The 23,405-nt window shown below is 37.6% G+C and overlaps 1 protein-coding gene across 1 annotated transcript in view; it reads right to left on the bottom strand.

Annotated features, from left to right (window-relative positions):
* Nucleotides 1-23,405, bottom strand: part of LOC124157255 (neural cell adhesion molecule 2-like) — a 596,573-nt gene that overhangs the window by 5,722 nt on the left and 567,446 nt on the right. Inside the window, exons 2-6 of the mRNA XM_046531827.1 lie at nt 6,889-7,084; nt 5,981-6,123; nt 3,630-3,761; nt 890-1,033; nt 302-543 (exon numbers count right to left, since the gene is read on the bottom strand). Of these exons, the coding sequence (XP_046387783.1) occupies nt 302-543; nt 890-1,033; nt 3,630-3,761; nt 5,981-6,123; nt 6,889-7,084 (857 nt within the window). The remainder of the gene's footprint in view (nt 1-301; nt 544-889; nt 1,034-3,629; nt 3,762-5,980; nt 6,124-6,888; nt 7,085-23,405) is intronic.

Below are 23,405 nucleotides of genomic sequence, written 5' to 3'. Positions count from 1 at the left end.
CCCTCCAAATGTATCCCCTCGAAAACAGTGTCTGGCATGGTCTGTCACCTTACAAATGCCATGGATACTTTCTGCATGGGTGAAATCTTTGAAGAGATACATAATTATGTAATGCAACAAAAGATATATGCTGCAGGAGAGGAGCAATGAAATGAATGGATTGGATGGAATATATTTCATGAGGTACGTTTTCAATCTCTAGCTATTAACTAAAAGCTACAAAAAAGGCAACTAATATGAGTTGTTAAGTACACTCAAGATTTCATGATTTATTGTTAGTACGAAGAAAACAAAGACAAACCTGTAAAACACTTCGATGCTTCATATTAAAGACTTCAGAGTCTTCATCAGGCATGATGGTCTTATTGTCTTTTAGCCAATGGAAAGTTGCTTCTGGCTCTGCAATGGCCTCACATGTTAAATTCACCACTCCTCCAACATAACCCCAGGCCTGTGAGCTGCTCCCTTCTCCATTCACGTTATTTTCTTGCTCACCTTCCTCATAGTCATTTCCACGATATTGTGACTTCCAAGTAGGCTTGTCTGCAAAATTCAGCAAGGAAAGTGTTGAAAAAACAGTGAATGTAATCAATGTCGCTGAAAGGAAATATCAAGAGGAAGTTTAGGCAAAAGTAAGCTACCGTCTTGTGTGCTTACATCCTCAATAAGAAATACTTGGTGAGGAATGTATGTGTTATACCACCAAATCATCACTAAAAATCAAACCATGGAGGGAAAAATTTATAATGAACAGGTAAAAGGAAGTAAGTGTAAAGAACATTTAGGTATTCCTTACAAAAGCTGGAGATTTTACTCTTCCCAAAGACTTTTTGGGAAGTGCAAAAAAATATAAACTAAGGGTGGGTTATTAACATAAATAAAAACTCACGTTGTATCTTCAAAGTAATAGTCTGCTCCTTCATACTGCCAGCAACTTTGGAAGTTTGGTATGCTCTGCATTGATATTCACCACGGTCTTCCAGGGTCACATTCTCAATAAATAGGCCATCTCCTACTATTTGGAACTTAGGAGCTGGAATCAAGAGTAAAACATTTTATGACATGCAATAATGATTGCAAATTATACAAATAGAACCTAATAATGTAACTCAATAGCTACAGTTAGCCTTATAAGAACTGACTTCAGTCATTTGCACTGAAGCTTTTCAGAGCATAAAATAATTAAAGGAAGAAAACCAAAAAATGATCATTTGAAGAAATGGTATACCCTGTTTGTGGACAGTAAGTATGTCTGGCTGAAGCATGTATATCAGATATTTAATACTACACACGTGCAAAGTTCAGGACCTGCCTCACTAATGAATCCAGAAAGCTCGATATTGAATTATTACTAGATTTGGGATCGAGGTAAACAGATTATATAAAATATAACTTTAATTTAAGCATTGACATATTCAAAGACCATAATAAATAACAACTTACATTTAAAAGTCAAGTTTTTGGTATTCAGGCAAACAGTTACTGATTAGATTAAATTTAAGATGATGGTATTTTTATTGATTGCTTACAAATTGTACATGCCGTTTTGGTAGGTATTGTGTGAATAAGACATTGAGGCAAACCATGAACAGAATGGCTCTGTTGTGACTGACTTTACCTAGCTGTAACTTATAATGTCATGTCTGAGTAATTTTGAATAGCATTATACAAATAAGTCTAAAGAAATTTCAGCTTTCTCTATGGAGGGTGTTGCGTTTCCAGGGTTTTGGAATTTTGAATTTTGGATATCAGACAATGGAGTTACTGCAGGACTAGAATTTTGAAAATACTCCAAAAGATTAGAAATATAGGGGTTGATAATGAGGAGGATGACTTCAATGGTATAAGAATCAAAAAAGATTGTAAACCATGATTGACTAACCTTCAAAGTAAGTCTATGGCCATCTGTAAGCTGTGGTGCTGATAAGTAATTCAATAAATTACCGATCGCCTTTCTACGCAAAATTTAATGGGATATTAACATAGAATACATTTTTTTTGAATGAGGGGTAAGAAATTTCAAAATTATGAAGAATTTAGAATTCTTCAGATACACATTCCTTCTGGATACTCTACACAAGAATTTAACATGAGTATTAACACCCACTCATAACATGCGACAACTAGTTATATGTTTTAATGGGTTGCCAATTCTCTCTGAGCAGGATGAGTGTACTAATTGAAGTTACAAATTTTTTATCCCATGAAAACAAAAAAAGAAATATGTACCAGCACAGCAAAAGGGTTTTTGACATGCTAAAAAATTAATTTTTGCATGACTCTGTGTTTGATCTATTGTAAAAGTGAGAATCTATGGATTTTTGGAGTCAATGGATCAGATCAGACCATTCTGGTGGACATAAACAGGAAGCTAATCCTTCATTATCTATTGCCTCCATAAATTCATTAGCTCATCATACTGAGGGTGCATTTTTTGAAAAGAGATTATGGTTTACAAATGCAACTCAATGAGTCAGTTTGCTGAATGATACCTATATCTTCCATGTGACATATTCAATGTATGTACTTAGCATTGTATAACTTGAAACCCCAGAAAATGATAGACATTTCTTTCATTTACTAACAGGGAAATCTAAGAGAGCATGATATTTCTTTTACCAATGCTCTAATTCCATAATTCACGGAGAAAGGCTCAATGTTAACACCATGTATATCCATGGGTAACACTAAAAATTTCTCCCCTAAAAAATTACGAGGCATGCTTTTAAAGTAAGTACCGGTTTGACATAAAAAAACAACAAGTAAATTTTTTTCAAAAATAATTTATTCACTTGAAAGGACATACTTTACTCTACTTTTCTGCATAATTCCCATTACTATTGAGGCCTTTATCGTATCTTGGGACCAGCTTTTGTATGCCATCGTCAAAGAAGCTTGCCGCCTGATTAGACAACCACTGCTTCATGATCGTTTTCACTTCGTCATCATTAGAATTTCGCTGTCCCGCCATTAAGGGTGTGTTGCTGGTCGATTTTTTGACTTGCAGTGACACAATCAATGCAACAGTGTACTGTGCGACTTTACAAAAACTGCGCCGCGCTATTCAAAACAAAAGGCGTGGCATGCTGAGTGCAAGTGTCGTTTTGCTCCATGATAATGCCCGTCCACACACAGCAAATCGAACACAAGACCTTATCACTTCTTTTGGCTGGGAACAATTAAACCACCCTCCATACAGTCCCGATCTAGCGCCAAGCGACTACCATTTGTTTATGCACTTGAAGAAGCATCTGGCGGGTCAGCGCCATTCCAGTGATGACGAAGTGAAAACGACCGTGAAGCAGTGGTTGCCTAATCAGGCGGAAAGCTTCTTTGACGATGGCATACAAAAGCTGGTCCCAAGGTATGATAAATGCCTCAATAGTAATGGAAATTATGTAGAAAAGTAGAGTAAAGTATGGCCTTTCAAGTGAATAAATTATTTTTGAAAAAAATTTACTTGTTGTTTTTTATGTCAAAATGGTACTTACTCTAAAAACATGCCTCGTATATACAGGCTTTAGCCATGGAAAAAGTCCCTAGCTAATAAAATTAAACTTTGAATAAGCTGAAGAGTAGTCATTTATCAAGTTTCCCATACTTGAAAAAAACATTACACAATACTATACCTTTGGGAGTTTTCCCTTTCACTGTCCACACAACAGTAGGCTCTGGCTCTCCTTTAGCTTCACAGCGCACAACAATGCTCGAATGTTCCTTAGCTACTTGCACAGGAGGTGTGTCCACAAATGTTATAGGCTCTGGAATAACACCGGAAGAGATACATTGTTAAAATGGTCACAGAATTACTTTGCACTCCATTATTTTAATGGCTAAATATTTCATTTAGCCATTCATTGATCACACATGAAATTTCAAATTCCACACAAAATACGAGTCCCACAACAGAGCTTAAAAAGAAATAGGTATTTTGCTAATGCCACAGGATTATAGAAAAAAGAGGAGTGACTGGAAAACTATAATGAATCTATATTAGGGGTTTAAAATATAGGATCTTCACCCTTTTATGTAGTCAATAATGGTAGGTAGCTAAAAAAACATGGGGTTCAATTAGTAAAATGCTTAATGTTTTCATAATTAGGCGCATAGTACTTCACTATTTTAAAATAGGGAGTCGAAACAGGACCTGTGTCATACTTTGGGCCCCAACAGAACTAACATGTCTTCTATTAAGAGGAAAAAGAATGAAAATTGAGATATAAGTTTACAATTTATGAATTACATGCATGAAATCACTTTAAAACCCAGTTGAGAATGTGAGGATACTCAATTAGGGAGGACTGAAATGTAAAATTGGGAAACATTCAAATATGGTTTCTGTTATAAATTTGGTCCTAGGTTCATTCTTTATATTCCCTGATATTGTTTAAATACATCAACTGATTCTGAGAAGAGTGAGTTTTTAATTGATGAGTTTTGTACAACATCAATGGTTAAAAATGAATGAGACACTATTCATATGCCTTAACACTAGAATGCCGGGAGGGTGTCATTTTGACACCCATGTTCTTATAGCTGTGTTATGTTGGAGATTATTTTTTTCTTAGTCACTAATGCTAAAGCTTCATCTTCATTGTAGTATTTATTTTTGGTTCCTTAACCCTTTCGTGCAGGACCTTCGTTGAGGGAAATTCTTCCTCAATACGAGTCTCTTAAAAGTATTCTTTACTCCCCTGTACGAAGCTTTTTCGCGTCGACTGAAGGCAGTGGTTCCCTCCCTAACCATTTTTGGACCCAACTCAGTAGGGCGCCGATCCCTTTCCTCGGCCTCTGTCCCAGACCCTAGAGGGATTAAAAGCCCCTTCCTAGGATGAGACTGCGGTCAACTGGCTAAAATATTAATGTAAAATATATGCAAATATTTGTTGTCCCCATCGATTTTTTACATTCAAAATGAATTTTGTGTTTTTTTACTGAGCATGCAGAAATTTTAAACGAAGTTCTAACGTTGATATAGACGGATTTTGTATATTTACTAGTTGGTCTATAACGCCGTTGATATTAACGCTAGAATTTTGTTTGAAATTTCCATGTGGTCATCAAAAAAAGATGAATTCATTTATAGCAATAGATATCAAAAGTAAGCAACAAATATATTATTGGAAAACACACTGCAAATAACAGTAGTTGACCGCATGGAGAGGATAAGAAAGGGTCGACCTGAGCAGCCGAAGATAGGACTGGGCTCGTGCTAAGGTGGATCATGAGGGGCGACCGCGTCCGTGGGTCTATTGTGTTCCGCCACGGACACTTTTTTCGACCTGTGCCGCACAGGCGCGGCATTCGTTGCTTAGGTTAGGAAAAATTAATGCCGCACAGGTGTGGCATTCGTTGTTTATGGAAGAAAATCCTCACCGCACAGGTGTGGCATTCGGTGCGAAAGGGTTATTATTTTAAAAAAATAATGTTTTTTGGTGTCGTCGTGTGTAGTGTACATAAAAGTGTGTAGTGTATACAAAATAAGTGTCGTCGCGGTAAAATTTAGTTGGTTTCAAGGAAAATCATTCGCAAATAGAGCTGAATACACTTATCTCACGAGCTAATAAATTTTCGAAAAAATGATAAACAGCTGAATTTTATTGAAATTATGTAAAACAAACAATCATGAAGGTAATATACTATTCTAAAATACAAATTTGGCTAATAATAATCAAACTGCATCTCATGAAGAACCTAAACTGAATGAAGAAATGATAGAATATACTGGGTGTCAAAATAACACCCTCCAGCATTCAAGGTAAATTCGATTTTTTAGGCTGGAAAAAAGAGTGGGGAGTATCCCTAACACTGTCGTCTTATTGAGCCTTAAAAATGATTGAAAGTCACGAAATATATCATTCTACAACAATTTTTAAAGGCCAGCTTTGAAAAAAAATGTTCGCGTAGGGTGTTAAAATGACACCCTTTGGCATTCACGGGTTAAATATGAATTTAAATATATTCAAAGTAATGCACGTACTTATCACAATCAGCTTAAAAGACTCCTTTGCTTCCTGATTGTCAATGGAAGCACTGCAAGTGTAGAGGCCCATGTCCCTCTTTTCTATATTCTCGAAGATCAGACGAACACCTCGTTCTTTCCGATTCTCTTCAACATGCACTCTGAAAGAGTAAAAGGGAGTTTTATAAGAAGATGTCACAAGGTACAACTGGCACATCCAGCAAATAAAAATTCCCATTACCCATCCCCAACATTGTCTTATCCATCGGTCGCAAAGTGCCAATGGAAACCTCAATGTTGGGAATGGGTTGGTTACCTTAAGAAAACCAGTAAGGTTATCCAATACCTAATTGCATCGTGGGGTAGCCTGGAGAATAAACTACTCCACAAAGCAACTGTGTATTGTGGGTTGCAAACGGTTCAGTCGGGTTTCTCTCTCATTGACAACCTTCGACCAGTGAGACTATTTGTTATTGATCATGATCTCTTCGTTAACATTTTAAAAAATATAGGGACACAGTCACTCTAATTTTGGTCAATATTATAAGGCTATTGGTGAGAATTTCAATGGGTTCATAAGATTAAATATCTTTATCTCATCTTTACAGAAATACATAATTTAAAGAATGTCACCCAATCACAAAAAAATTATTTGCCCAGACTCTCAATGGCAGACGTTTCTCATAAAGGGAGCTTAGTGACTATGGTATGAATATAATTTTGGAAGTCAGAGCGCGAAAAAAATGTGGGGGAATCACGACTTAAGAGAGCCAAGATAGTAAATCAACATCTACATACAATTGCTCAAGCCACCTCGAGGTGTGCCAAGACTTAAATATTTACCAATTGTGCACAAATATGGAGATAAACTAATATTTGACCATCAACGCATTAAAAAAAAAACACTTAAAAATAGTTTCACTTACCGCCCCTTCGATTGGGTAATGGGCGAGGTACCGTTGGCATTGACGAAGGTCCACCTCAAGTTAAGCCCCTTATCTGACTGGCACGAGACAATGTAGGACTCGTTGACATCCTTGACAACTTCTGCCTGGGACGGATACAGGATCAGAGGCACCGAAGCTGCTTTGGCCAAAGCGGCGGAATCTGGAGACGCTTCACCTGAAGGAAGAGAAGAAACAAACATAGTTAGCAGGGTGACCAGCCAATCAAAGAGGAACAATTCATGCATAAATGGCGGTATTCCAAGGAAATTTGACAAAATTCCAGGTCAATCTTACGTAATTACTGGGATGGATAAGAATTTTTAAGCACCCTAAATTACTTTAATACTTTAAAGTAATATTCCACACTTCGATGCGGCCGTAAAAATTCTACTGAGCTACTGAACTTAAAATTATGACAAACACATTTAAGGTCTGAAAATGGGCGTTGAACTGGAAATTTTTTTTGTGAAATAAAAGTTAAAATGTAAGATTTTGAAATTTCAGGTTGGAGCTAAAATTCATGAATAATTGATGCATAATTCCAGGGGACTAAACATTCACGCACAATTCCCAATTTTCACGGTATTCCCGATCGCTAACACCCTGATTAATATGCTTCTCCCACGTTTTCTCGGAAATAGCGAGGAGTACTAATGATTATTGTGAAATATGAAAACAGAAGAAGTTTTTCTTCCCTTCAATGCATGAAAAGTACCAATATCCACAAAACGACCGACTCTAAGGGATTAAAATTCTGCTCTCTTACATCAATATTCAATGTTTCGGAGGATCCTGCTTTCCAGATATGAATGAGAACAAATAAATAAATGTTGCAAAAATAACGAGAATACGTAAGGTGTACGTCAATAATTGGTGCCCATAACTTGTAAAATATCTAAGGGTTAGAGAAATGCATGCTCATGAGCTTAGGTTTACCTAGGAAGAAGGGTAGAGGAAATACACTTTTGTAATATTTATCATGGAATTTGTATTGTTTGTAGCCATTAATTTGATTTTTGGACCAATCAAATATAAAAAAAAACTCATAAACACATTTTGACTGAGGTATTTTGACGAAATTTCTCAAAAGAGCGGTCTGGCATTATGGGGTACCCTCAATTGCAACTGGTAAATGAAATGTAAAACGCTTAGGAGGGCTATATCGTTGAAGCAGGAGCAATTTCCACAATTTTAAATTTTTTTGTACTACCGGTTTCGCTTACAGCATCATTTTTGCACGGCTAATATGGTTGCCATTGTATCCTGCAATACAGTTTCTCAACCAAGACGCTAGCACAAAAATAGCGATGGCCATAATGAAACCAAGAATCTTATGGAAAATAGAAATTATGATTTTCTTCCTAAAAATTAAAACATACTTCGTTAAAACTAAAAACATACTTCAGTAAAACTAAAAATATACTTCCTTTAAAATGTTTAAAATTAAAAATTTTTAAGGTTAAAAAAATGAAAAACTTTAAAATGTTTCGAAGAGTCGATTGATTACAGTTAATTGTAGTTACAAAATTGCAGCAAAGCTTGTTATTGGTGAGTCAATGGGATTATATTATCACATTAGATGCATGAATCACATTAGATTCACCCAAAAACCAACTTGGAAAGCTTGTGCCATTTCATGTGAAACCTCCCTTTTCCATGACGATGCATTGATGATGTGGTAAAGCATATTTATGCATTGTCACGGAAAGGTGCGATAATTTTTGTATGAAGGAGAGGAAAAAAAAACAATGCACACCACGAGAGGAAAGGTGATTTTGCGAAAAATAATGTTATTACCAAAAAAATTCCCACCAAAAATAAATATAAACAGCAAAATAGTGGAATAAGTAATCGCCAGATATTTTTTTTTCGACTGCTTTTGCCGAGAAAATCCCTCGCACTAAAGCTTACCCGCGAAGGAAGGGGATTGGAGAGTTGGATGCCGATGCCAACCAATAGTAACGAAGAGGATTACGATGAGCCCATCACGTCAATCACTTATTTCGGGCATTTGGCGAGCTTTTCTTTCGACAGGTGACTCGGGGCTTTGTTTGCATGCGGCTGGGACTAAACCGCCCGCAGCTGAAACAAAATCGTAGTGGCTGCGAGCACTCTGTCACTGCCGCGGTTGCGACAGAGTCCTCTATATTGTCATATAATAACTATAGAGTAGTGTTGAGAGAGCAATCTAGAGGACTCTGGGTTGCGACAGACTACGCCTACATCTAGCGGCCATCCCGCAATCCACATAAATATGCGCCAGAGTGTTAGGACACGAGCCCTTAAAAATAAAGGCTAAAAAGAGTACGCTTTGGACTGTTTTTATTGCCTGAGTCCGACCTGGCATTTATTTAATGTATTCAATATTCGTCCTATACCAATAATTTCTGTAAAAATATTTCCGTTTTAATCGTTTCTGTCCGACCTAACAATGTAGAGAGGCTGTAAGATGGCATATAAAATAGTTTCAGGGGTGACGTGGTGGAAATAAGATATATTCATTCAGTGGCGTAGCCAGGAATTTCGATCGAGGGGGGCTCCAAAACCAGGGGGAAATGTTTTGAAAAACAGGGTACTAAGCACATGGTTTTAAACTAATTTGAACACTTTTCAGAATCGAAAAACCTTGATTTGTTAAAGAAGTATTTTGTAAATTCATGATTTTTCAATTTTGTTTTCTTTTATGATTGTAATTTTATATTTCGGAGGGGGGTCTGAACCCCTTGGACCACACCCTGGCTACGCCATTGTATTCATTGCAAAATATAAATAAAAAATGGCAATTTCCACACTTGAATATATTTCTCCTCTACCGACTATGGTTTCGACGCTGTAAGAAAAGTGACCTTGAAAATTGATTGTTTGAGGCGTAACTTGGTGAAAGCAATTCATAATTAAATTAAATAGAAGAACTTTGTGCTTTCACATTAATATTCCACACATTTTCATATACACATTTCACATTTCATATATTCACATATTCACATTTCATATGCACAAAAATATTAATGTGAAATCACAAAGTTCTCTTTTTTTAATTTAATGACCTTGAAAATGACAAGTGTCGATACCATGGTCGGTATTGACGTTATGTATTCAAATGTAGAAATTACCATTTGTTGCTAATATTTTATCATGGTTATGAGATGACGTTCCCGCGATCTGAAAAATATCTGTTCTAATTTTGTTATTGCTCCATGTACTGCCAAGCTGCCTAACCTCCCAATCCATATAATTTGATTCCATATAACGAAAATATAATGAAAAACGCGGCTTATTATATAAAATTCAAGAAAATATACAGTGCATGCAAATTTAGTGAGTTATTATGCACTGAATGTACTGAGATGGCTATAGGCACTATTTAAGAGGGACCTCAGTTGAGGCGGGATCCTAATACTCGGGTATCTACATTTCCTGCAGTATCATACCTGGGCACAGGTAAAAATTGTTGCCTCGTTATCCAAGGCACTATCCACACAAATTGTAATTAAAGAAAACACAATGTATAAAAAACGTGCCTAATTTCCAGGAACAATTCATATTCCGTTCGATTGCCAGGCAGCATATCTTCAGGTATTTATTTCCCACATAATTAAGTGAAAATGTGAAGATTTTATAGCATAACTAAAGGGGTTATTGACGTCAAAACACTCAGTCTTCATCACAGTCATTTACACAATAAGTCCAAGGTCATTTAGATAAATTTTTATTTCAGGTCTGAATTGAAAAAAATGGTAAGAGGTTGCTCGTAAAAAAAACTTATTTAATCACGCAAGCGAAAACGGCAACGTTAGAATTTAGCCCAAAATTCTCTAAACTACTCGAAACTCTATCAGACAATCCGTGAGAAACGCTGCAGAGCGTGGAATTTTCGCTTAATCGCCTAAACAGTAAACTTCTCAAAAGTTCAAGATAACGTATCAGGCCCAAAGAGCTTCTAATTACGTGACGTCACGACCTCAGTAATTACTTAGCGACACTGCGACGAGGCAAAACTTTGAATTTAATCCCTTCTCAGTATGCTCACTTAACTTCAGTTTCCCTTCCAGCGTTAATCTCATCTATCGGATGATCAGATGGCTCTCAAGGCATTGTCTTACCTTTCTATTCCTTCAAGGAAACTGTCACTTGCTCTTTGTCTTTGTTAAACTGGCCAGGCCATTCTCCAACTCTGAAACTCCCATAAGTGAACTCCAATAGGTGTCCCATGACTTTGCAGCGACGGCCATAATCAATCATGACCCGCACAAGGGACTTTAAAGTCAGCGGTGATGTAGAATCAACACGTGCAAACTTCCCACAACACCTTGACTTCATAGGGCCATTCGCGCTCATTACCCACACAATCACCTCAACCTTTTTTTTCTGCTCTCTAGTACATCGTCTACTGCATTCTTTATACTTATACCATGTTTTCTGCCTTGTCCCCATTAAATTATGTGAATCTTAATACACCTAATAAGGGCATTTTTCTTTTTACTTAAATACTATTCCGAAATGAATCAAAATTGCTGATTTATTTTCCACCTAAAATGAAATAAAAGACTAGACATGTTACATAAGATGTAATTTGGTGTACCGACCCGAGCTTCATCTACTTAGTAGGCGTTTTCGCGGTACAAATCAATCAGAACATTTATCTTACCTCTTGATGATTCAATGAAACCGGTAGAGTTTTTTTTTTATACAAATGCTGTTTGGAATATAACAAAGTTAATTTTTGAATTTATCCTTTCATGAAGAGAACTCGTGAACCATTGATTTGAACATATAAAGAATTTTGGACATGGGGAAGGAGTAAATGAAGTGAGATCGTGGGATGGATGGATGCTGGCTAGGAAAACCTATTTGCTATGGTCAAGGAAAGGATTCGTTGGAAGAAGGGAAGGTTACGGATAAAAACAGATAGCGAAACGGGAATACAAATTCATTGAGCATTTCCACATTTTGGTATTCTTAAATCTCACCTAAGAAATCGTTTTAGGCTTGACGTGATAGAAACGCGATATATCCATGATAAATATAAACAGCAAATGGCAATTTCCCCAATTTTATTATATAACTCTACCGCCGAATGTCGAAATCATGGTCAGTAGTGGGGTTATACATAAAAAAGTGTGAAAATTATCATTCGTTGTTTCAGTCATTTAAATTGGATATTTATTAACTCGCATTGTTCAGGGAAATTCAGTATTTGTCCTTTTTTTTCTCTGTGGAGTATTTTAGGGGTTAGAAATTTTCATAGTCGTTCTCGAATAGATATTATGCGAAACTAGAACTGTTTTCTGAGGTCAGCCATCGCCTCTCATGTTCGTGCTCATGGGTGAATTAATTGCATTAAGTGATCGACCAATTTGTCCGATATATTATGCAGAGCAAGTAGGTGGGTTGCAATTAAGCATGCACATCACGTTTGCTACACTTAGTAAACCTACCTTTAGAATTAACAAGGAATTTTCCCCACAGTATTATGGTTTTATGATTCCCACATTTTTTATGGTTGTTGAATAGCGTATACTTTTTAATATTTTGGGAAAGCGTTTGAAACTTTTTGCCTTTCCTCTCATTCAGAGGGAGACCGTAGAGCCAGCTATTGAAATGTCGGTATAGAGCCAAATCGGACCCGGTTGAAAGTCCGAAAGTGTTTCAAACAATAAAGAATAACTTTGTTTAAAAATAAAATTTCTATAGACTAAAAATTAACAATATTTCAAGATATTTCATTGCAGTAATATGGTCTAGTATGTAGTTCCACAGGAAGATATTACACAATTACATAATGCTCATTTTCTAAATTTAATGTTGAAAATTTCAATTCAGTAAAAATCAGCGCAGCGGACATTTTTTCATTGCAAAGATACGATTGCGACTGAAGAAAAGGGAAAAGGTGTTTTTTTTATTCCCTCAAGGCTGAATGATACAATGCCAACAAAGGATGAAAAGGGCAGCGCGATATGATTATCTCTCGCTCCGCGAAACAATAGGGAAGACCTTTTATTTCTCGCGAAGTTTAATTTTTTCCTCGAACCACTTCGACACGAGTGTTAGTTAATCGGAAGAGACGGGAACGAAGAAAAATCATTCTCACTTCATCGCCTCGAACAAAAGTGAAGGAGAAAGAAAACAAAAGGGTAATGAAAAAATCCTCCACTACTACCACCTTCATCATCACTTTGCTTCGACTCGAACCGACAACTTTCCAACACCTGGAAACAAAGTAATAAAAAAGTAAAATAAACCTCATCTGAGTTTGCTACACCTTCTTCCTCCCTCCTTCTCCTTATTCTCCGTTCAGTAACTCAACGCTTGACGAGGGAACTTACTCCCCGGAGAAAGAAGAAGGTGGAGATTGAGGGCGATCCTCTTCTCCACGAAGGGGCCCATTGCAAATTTGACGAGTTGACGATGGGAAGGAAGGGTGGGTAAGACGGGTAAGATGGAGACGAAGAGATGCCTCCGAGGAGATAGACGGAGGAGAAGCAAAGAGAGGCGGCTGACGAATGAAAAAGGAAGGAAAAAAGAGTTAATTCCCAGCAGGGAGGAAGGCTCCCGTACAAAGGCAAAGGGGAGAGATTTATTTCCAAGTCATCGCCCGCGGAGAGGGAAAGGGATGAAGAGAGAAGGAGCGATGCCCGCTTTAGTGGGAAACAAAAGGAGGTGCAGGGGCGAGAACCGCCGCGCACGCTCTCTCTTTGAAAAGAAGCAGAATCGAATTTAGTAACACTTTTTTTTATCCCTCTCATTCCTCCCATCACGAGAGGACACGACTACTGACAGAAATATGCTAATATTCTTCCATACCAAGCGCAATGCAGAAGGTGATCAACAGTAATAATAAGAAATCCTCGCGTTCAAGAGAAAAATAGGCCCGTAAGCTGGAGACGTAATTACTACAAATATTCAGTGCTTGATAAAGACATTTATTCTTACTTCCAATGATTCACACTAATCACTAATTCGTAAAGTTACTAAAAATCCTCTAAGAAAATAAATAAAGGCGAAGGGGTGAGAACCACCATGTATGCTATATCATATTTCGCTGAATCAAACGCAGTTCAGCATAGTAACTTTCTTCATTTCTTCCATCTTGCTCATCATAGAGAAGGGCTACTGACAGGCACATGCTGATGACGTAATCACTTGAAATACCTACTTGGTGTTTGACAAAGAAATCAATTATTGCTTACAATAATTCACGAATATGTATAATGACTATTCCGTAAAGTAGTTATAAATTCTGTGGTGAAATTAAGAAAGGCAAAGAGGTGAGAACCACCGCGTATGCTTTATCACAAGGAGCAGAATCAAACTTATGTTAATTTTTTTCATTTTTTCGTCTTGTTCATTAGAGAGGACGAGTTCTGACAGACATAGCTAATACAAGTAGTTCTATATAGCAAAGATTTCCTCGCATGGAAAAGTATGAAACACTCCTACTTACAACGCTAGATATTTGGAAAATAGTGTTTTGCCCAATCCTTCAATACTTACTGAAACACAACACCATTTGGAGCTAACATTTCTTCTGAAATATTTCCTCACGTTAAATTTAAATAAGTGAAATTCAAATTCGTGCCACGATCAATAGTGTATCAGTTCGTGCTAATGTGCAGTACCTTTGTCTCCCCTGCTCCATTACTAAGTCTTTGAAGTCAACCATAAAAATACTACAGGACATAAAAGCTTCTGGGAATATATACACTTAAAATCCCGTGGGCATGATCCCAAACAATCAAATTAGCCATCAAAGTTGGGCTATCTCTAAAGAAACGATATTCATACATTTAAATGAGAGAACATACTAGTTAACGATTGAATGATATTATTAGATTTTAGCGAAATACTTTGAGCCTTTAAATGACAAGAATTATAATTTTTGAATTTTAACTCTAACTCAGCTGCATTATAACGAGAGGCGAACCAGTTGGCATAAACATAGCAACAATATCTATGTTTAATCTCGGCTATCGATCATATGTAATTCCAAAACAATACTTACATACCTATACTAACCTGTTTTAAAAATTCAGACCCAATAATTTCAAGAAATCAAAGTAATAATTTCACCAAAAAATGCAAAAAAAAATATAACATAAATGAAAACTTTTCAGCCATCAAATGATATCACCAAAATTACTTCCAATGCGACAGAATTTCGTTAATGATACCAGAGGTTGTTGACTGATGCCTATTCGGAATGATTAAACAGCGCCAATTCCAAATCTAACGCATCTATTCATGAGAGCATCTGAAATTGATTTAAGAAATGAATGATCCATTTTGAAAGTTTCCTCGGGGATAACTTCCGCGAAAAGCATAGGAGGAAGAACAAATAGTAGAAATAAAACGAAATGAGCGGGCGAACTTTTAGGAGAATGAGCTCCATGAATTACCAATAGCGAACGGAAAGTTTTCCTTCTCGCAATGCAGTCTTTTGGGAAGAAAAGCATCTCCTTGAAAGATGAGATTCATAATATTCATTTCTTTCAAAAGGGGTTTTTGGGCTTACCCGGAGCAAGTTTCCACTCATCTCGGACCCATCGCCAATGAAGCCCCAAAAACTCTTCAAAGAGCCATTATCATGAAAAATATTAACTCTATCATCTATGGCTCTTCAAGAAAATGATGAATTAAAAATCCAATCCATGTTACGACCCGAAAAAGGAATTATATATAGTTTTTCGCGTTACAAATCATCATCTAGACGTTCAATAATTAATTACAGGAAAATATCATCTCGATTTTAGGTTTTGACAGAAAATACCGAGGCTCACGAGTGAAAAATAAACCGCTCTGAGGAAATTTATGCCGGTAGACCTTTTATTGGTCAAATTTCACATCATTTGAGGTAATAAGCTATAATCTGCTTTGATTTCTATTCATGATGTTATTAATTTTAAGTGGGTCAGAAAAAGTCAAATTTATCAAAATCAGATCAAAATGCCAAAAACGGAGAAAGTTAAATTGAGAAATTAAAATCCAAACTCAAGCATTACCTATGGAATGAAGTATGTATACTTTTCCACATTTGCAAATCATCGTCCTCACCTAACAAAAAGGTCACTTTCTTTTTCGGTTTTGGTAAAAACTATCGAGCAGTGTTGTTGCAACGGGTAGATAATGCAAAGCAATGCAGGTAGATAATGAATCGCTCAGGGGAGTTTAATGCCTTTATATACCTCTAAATGGGCACAATTCAGAGCAATTTAGACAATAGGGCCTTCCTCTGTTCTCTACGACCATTTTCCGTTTGAACCAAAATGCAAATAAAATTTGAAATGAAAAAAATCAATGTAAATGGATTGGGAATGGGGAAATGTTTGTATCGAGAAATATGGTCAGTGGTAATGTAGCTTCCGTTCTCTTGAGGAGAGGAATGGAGATAAAATAAAAGGTAAGATATAAATACCTCTCTCTCAATTCTAGTAAACAATATTGTTTTTTTTGTGCAATGAATTATATACGAATATTTTCTAAAATGATAAAAAATAGCAGCGTCAAAATGACGATGATGATTGCAGTCATGCGTATAACACAAAATAAGATTTCTAAACTTAGCGTGCACTGATTAATTTAGTATTTGAAACTACTGCTTGACGGACCTGCGTGAAAAAGGCCCATTATACTTCATATGAACACACAACTCCGTTCTGAGGATCATGCCATTCTTAAATATTGAATAAAATTCGTCCTTATGTCACTAAATTATGAAATGACACATTTGGACGTGCATTAAGTAAAATATTTTTCAATGCGTAAAAAAGGTAAATTGGTATAAGGGAGTCAGACCCAGCAAGTAGGAAGGGAATCATTAAGAGACAAAAGTAAGAGCAATAATCAGCAACAACAAAATTGTTTTTATTGAAATTAATAAAACCGAAAACCCATTTATTGAGTCATACACGCTTTCATACGTTTTCAATATGAGTACAATTGAGGGTTACTCAGTTGAAAGACAACAGTATGCAATGAAACACTGAGGAATTCCCAGGCTGATAATTTCGTGAAGCATAAAATGCTATCGTAAAAGTACACTTGTTAAATTCTCTTGCGACTAGTTTCACTTGAATAGCGTCACCACCAGTCATGCCAAAATTAATAAAGTGAACAAATCCCTTTATATTACTTAACGAAATTAATACTCAGTAGGCTTACTTCAAAAATGAATTACACATGAAGAGTCTATGGAATCTTAAGCTGCAAACAACCTCATCCGAAGATGGCGTTCAATTAACGCCGGTTCAATACTGATCCTGTACGGGCTGAAGCACTGCTGTCCCACTATTTGGAGGCCGGGCACGCTCGAGGGAGCGAACTCTAAGCGAAATGAAAATTCCGAAAGGCACTCATTTTTCTTCTTCTCCTCCATCGTCGAGAGATGCTCAACGGGTTCCTATGACTGATGCTCTTTTTCGGAATGGGCTCTGCGACTAAGATCCTGCCCGGTTTTTAAGCTCTCACTTTCAGCGGAAGCGAACGAAGCTGACAGCTTCCTCTTTCATATCAGGATGGGGCGAGAATTGGTGAAAACCTTTGGCCGCAATTTTTCTTCCGAGGTGGCGGAGGCGCTCCGTGGGATGAGAGGATAATGGGGTTCGCCCTTTTCGATTCAATTAATAATTAAGGGTGCGTGAGTCGGGAGGGGGAAAGGATTGCTAGGAGGAGGTACGGATTCTCTCACTCCACACTGGCGGGAATATTTGGGGAAACAGTAAGGAAATGGCAGCAAGCGAAAGGCTTACGAAGCATCACTTCCTATTGACCGGTCGTTTCTTCTTACATCGCCAAGTATTGCCCATGAAAAGTATACCCTATTTGTAATATTTCGAGGCATTCCAAGTGAACGGAGGTGAAAAACACATGAATTGCCAAGAGAAAAAAAATCCCCTGAACCGGGAATTGAGCTGCGTACCTTTGTATTTCCAAGCCACTGCGCTATCCAGGTTCCTGAATTTTTTTCCATGGAAGTTTATTCATAAACTATTTATTTACATGAATTGCCATGTATGAACCAATTATTTACATGAAATGCTACGAGAAAAAAATTCCCCTTGATCAGGACCTTTGGCTATCCAGGCCACTGCACAGACCACTACGATATCCATGGCAATTTTACCGAGCCTCATGCTACTCAATCTCCATTACTCTCAACCGGACGTACGGAGCTTCTCATCGTATAGTCAAACTCGATTAAAACCAACGGCAGCATCTTGAAAAATTCAAGGTTATACTTGAGGGGGGGTGGTGGAATGGCCTGGAGGGGCGACTACCCCCTCAGAGGCAATGGGGAGTCCAGGATAATGTTGAAAATGACATGCCTGGAAAAACATTTGGCATCATTTTGGCACTAAAAATTTAACTTTAAGCAGATGCAGTAATCATAGGTCAAAACAAGACAATAGTTTTAAACAATTCTTTCATTTCTCTGAGGCTTTGGGGGGCCCTTTATGAATATGCCTTGTATGTTAGGCCCTAGCGGTTTATCAAGGATGACAACGCTATACGAATATGGGAACCAGGATAGCGTGGTGGCCTGCGCAGCGACACGGAAAGCCAAAGGTCCGCGGTTCGACTCTCGGTCCAGGGGAATTTTCCTCATGGCAATTCATAATATTGCTCATCCACTATTACCTTGAAGTATTAAGGTTATACACAATTGATTCATGTTCACAGTTGACTATATCTTCTATAACAAAGTTATACCTCAGTTCTTTCTTAGACACTAAATACATGGCCTAAAAATGTTCAATATGGTGACTCTATTTTTAAACGTGTGATAGGCCACGAAGAGAAGCTACACACGATCGTTTGAGTTTAGGCGTCCTCTTACGAAGAAGCATCAATCCAATTATTTTGTCTTTCTTCGTCACGATGTTACTTCAGGGTTAAGGAGAATGAGAGTAAAAATAAATTATAAAAATAATCCAAAGCAAGAAAAAAGACAAGAAGAGCAAGAACAAGAAGAAGACCAGAAACGATCACAGATTGGAAGTAAAATTTGGCTAACACATAGTTTGTGACACTCGAGAATACTTAGGTTAGAAGATCTTTTTAGACATTCGTGAAATGAAATACTTTATGTGGTAGACTCTCACCAGAACACCACCACTGATATGAAAGAGTTTTACTATTTAAAGTGATAAACATGCAACCGTCGCACTTCATGTCAGCCGGTTGTAAATTTCCGACAATATACGTGTAGCGGAAGAGGCTAGCGGTAAAAATTCTAACGACAGTGAAAAATAGCAGCCGAGGAGGTCCTTAGCTTAAAATAATGGGATAGCAGAGGAATATATGCCGATGAAATAGCTCTGATTTGTCAATGATTGAGAAAGAGAAAGGCAAAGCACGAATAGCAATAATTAAAGGTAAACAAAGACCTTAAGCGACTGACTATCGATTTATCGGAAGAGACAGGTTCGCGACCCACAGATTTTTCCTTCCCAAAAACTACTCTATACTTATCTATTCATCGCCTTTAAAATGACGAGAAGATGTGAACGGTGGTCAAATAATGAACATAGAGTGATATACAAAGGAGTTTTTACAAATAAATGCTGAGGATAATATTCCGATGGATAAGATCAGAAGCTGCGAGGCCCTAAAAAGAGATGAAAACGAAGAGGATAAGAGGAGAGACGAAACATTGAAAGGGAAATAAATGATTTTTGATGCGTAAAACGAATAAAAATCACTGCCGAAAAAGGTCAAAGTATGAATTATAATAAAGATGGAGCTAAGGCGGAGGAACGGTGATGGAATCCGGAATTAACTAATGACTCACCAGAGGAAATGAATTCATTTTTGGCCAAAAGAATGACGCTTTGTATATATCTATACAGACTTTTTCTCTAACGTACCAAAGGTGAAAATCTCAATTAACGAGGTTAAGGAAGGAAATGTATGCAAAAGACTTCATAGTAAGTGATAAAATGAGGTGCCAGGATTAGTTTAAAGTATACCGGGACTAGCCGCGGTGATAACTTTTACGGGAGTCACCCGCAATGCACAATCGTGCGAAAGATCCACAGAGAAAAAAATCATTCGCCTTGACCGGGATTCGAACTCGGATCCCCCGATTTCCGGTCGAGTGCTTTAGCCAGTTAAGCTACCGAGGCGTCATTCTTCCCTGCACTCGACCGGAAATCGGGGGATCCGGGTTCGAACCCCGGTCAAGGCGAATGATTTTTTTCTCTGTGGATCTTTCGCACGAGGTGCCAGGAGTTGTGATTTCAAAACAAAGTAAGGAAAAAGTTGATTAGAATAACTGAATGAGTTACAGTCAAACTAGTCAAATTATAAAACTTTATAATTCAGAATTCATCCTATTCAGCGATAGATGCACTGTCGTACAAACACGTAGACGAGAAAATACGCCTAGGATTGACAAGGACTGTAACCACAAAACATGATTTCTGAGATATGATTCGAGAAAAATGATTTTTAATCTATTGATTTTGCTATATTAGTGAAATAATTAAATCAAAATTTGTGCTATTGCCCTGTGGTTCTTTTGTTTTACTCTAAAATTCAGAAAAATTCTGATTTTAACTGAGATTATACTTCAAATAGGAGTGTTTCCACATAATGTACTTATCAATCAGAACATCATATGGGAACTTGCCAAAAAAATGCAGAAGTTTTACAACCACCTTAATAATCAATTAATATGGAGTCGACATGCTCGTGTCTGCGGCCAAAACAACGGCGAGCATATTTTTAGAGTGAACTTCAAGTGCTGGGACATCGCAAACTTGAAATCCCGCCCACTCTTTGAGGTAATTATATTTCTCACCGTGTCGTGCCGTATATCTCTCTCTCATTACCCTTAAAAAAAGAGAAGATGGAGTGGAGGACTGTGGAGGAGAGACGGAGGAACAAAAAAACAAAAGAATGACGGAGGTCGGACGGGAGAGAGGAGAGATCACGTTGTCCCACGAGTGACGTGGCACGTGTGGGCTCACAAGGGCGATGCTTCTCTGTTTCGTCACACACGCTCACTCGCCCTACGTTGTTTTTTTTATTCGCACGACTGACTTCCCTCTCTCTCTCTCTCTTTCTCGAGGGGTGAGGGGAAAGAGGAGAGTTCTCGTGTCGCATAATGTGATCTCGCCGAGAAGTGGGGCGGGTATTTTTTAGGATTCGCGAATCCTGTTATAAAGATAGGAAGGGGTTCCCTTCGCACTAGTTTCCTTTGTTATTCTTCGAGCCAGCGGCATAGGGCTCGGCCGGGTCGAAATATGATCCACATCGCCCATCCACGCCAGAGGGCGACAAGTTCCGAAAAGGGCAATGGAGCGAGGATGGAGCCCTGACGTACCCCTGGCGAAGGAATGTTTTTATTCTTCGATTCTTTCATGTGACGGCTGCGAATGGTGAGGAGTACCATTATAAAAAGAATTGATGTGCGGAGTCATTCATCGTAGGCGAGCGAAAATCAGTGCATTTGAAAAGATAACAAGAAGGAACATAAAAATATGCATAAGGACTGGAAACCTGAAAAATTATGGGTTACTGTAGTCATTTGTCCGAAATGAGCGGTTGAAGAGTAAACCATTTTCAAATATGAAAACTTCACCCAAAAAGGCATTGAGGTATAGTTAAGATTTGCTACATATTAGTGATTTGTCATGTTTTTAGGATGATTCTCATGATATTAGCCTTTTGAATGTCCTATGAGGTATGCGGTAGACAACCCGGAAGCCTATCTGTGCCTGATTCACCACTTCGCGGAAGCCTCCATCAACAATTGTATCCAAGGCTCATTCGTTTCCATCCCTTCGGAATTTGGAGGTAGCAAGAGGGGTAGCAGAGAAGGCTGAGGCCCACCGCTTCGGACATCGATGCTAGGAGGAGGGTCGGGTAGAGAATGAGGCTGGGTTCATTGGAATGCTGGCTTTGCTCGTCGGGACGGAGGAAGGAAGGGCCGAATTGAGCGGTGAGGCAAGCCACGAGGGTGGAATGCGAAGAGATGCGGGAGGAAGACAAACGCCCAGCACATTCTCAACTGGCTTCGAGAAGCAGTTAATACTGTTCTAAACATCAAGATTTGTCTTTGTTCGACGGGGGCATTCGGACCGAAATACCACGGTAGCCGTATTTGGGGAGTCATTCAAGGAATAAGCCATGCATATTTGGTTCTTGAAGGCAGGCTTGATGTATTCAATAGTGAAACAAAGAGCCCCAAGAGGCATTATCATTGATAGTGTGGCCATTTGTCCACTATTTTTTAGGTCTTGGGAAACTCTTGCTTAAGTGGGGCTTTATAATGCTTCTATAGGTAAGAGTTCAATAGGAGAACGTTGAAGTACGTGATCATGAATATTTCTAAATGTTACGATCAAACAATTCCCGTATGAAAATGTTTGCATAAATATGGCTGTTTAAAGGCAATAAGCAACTTTCTTCCAACGTATTGTAACTTATCATATTTTTACATCTAAATTATTCATGAAATTTCAACATATAAGTGATTTGTCATGTTTTTAGGATGATTTTCACGGTATCAGCGTTCTAAATGTCCTATGAGTAATGAGGTGTTTCACCGCTATACCTATTAATTTATAAAAAAATATTCCTGATTAGGATTACTGCTCGATGATTCTAATCACTTGAGTAGTCAGCAAAATTTAATGAAAGTGGCACCAGGAAAATGTGTCGTGCATATGAAATCCAGGGAGAAGTTTTAAACCTCAGCTAATTTCGTACTGAATGAAAGTGTACCGATGAAAATGTATCATTGACAAAGAATTGACTTTAATATTTATCCAAAAGAATCGGAATCGAGCTCATGATTTGGTATCCAAAGAGGAGCTGAGGAATATAACTCATTTCTTAACAATTTATGCAGCTTTTCAAAAGGTACTGTCTCATTTTTTCAGCGTATCTAACGAATGAAATCCAAGGAGTTGGAAAAAAGTAATTCACGGCTTCTTATCCACTCTTTTGAGGAATATTATCTGAACAATATGGACAGTAACCTATCTTATTTAACATTTGGTCAACTCTGCTCAAAATATTCTATTGATTGCAATATTAGAGTATCATATTTGAGAATTAATGGTGAAAATAGAAAAAAAATCCAGCAATCTTTATGTATAAAACTATGCGGATTGAATGGTAAGCAAAAATATTTGCTCCAAAACTTATTCACAACTAAAATTCAATTAAAAGGCGAAACTATAAAATCTATAAATTATCTAGAAGCTATTAACAGCTCATCAAAGTGATTTTTTGACTAAAATCCTACGCTTTAGTACTCTTAGAATTGTAGGTAGCAGTTTAAAAAAACTTTCAATTGTAAAAAAAACCGTTTTGAATGTAAAACTGAACTTCTCGCCAGGGCGTGACAACTCCATCCGACCGTTCTCTCATTAGGGAAAGGGACTATCATGAGCGATGCGAAAGAGGGCACTGCAAGGATGGAGGGAAGGAAAGGGATGGAATAGAGATTTGGAGGTGGTCCCCGTCCCATGCAGGGTGGTTACACATGT

Source organism: Ischnura elegans, chromosome 4 (genome assembly GCF_921293095.1).
Source record: "Ischnura elegans chromosome 4, ioIscEleg1.1, whole genome shotgun sequence".
In the NCBI taxonomy this organism is placed as follows: Eukaryota; Metazoa; Arthropoda; class Insecta; order Odonata; family Coenagrionidae; genus Ischnura; species Ischnura elegans.
This window is presented reverse-complemented; position numbering and strand designations above follow the sequence as displayed.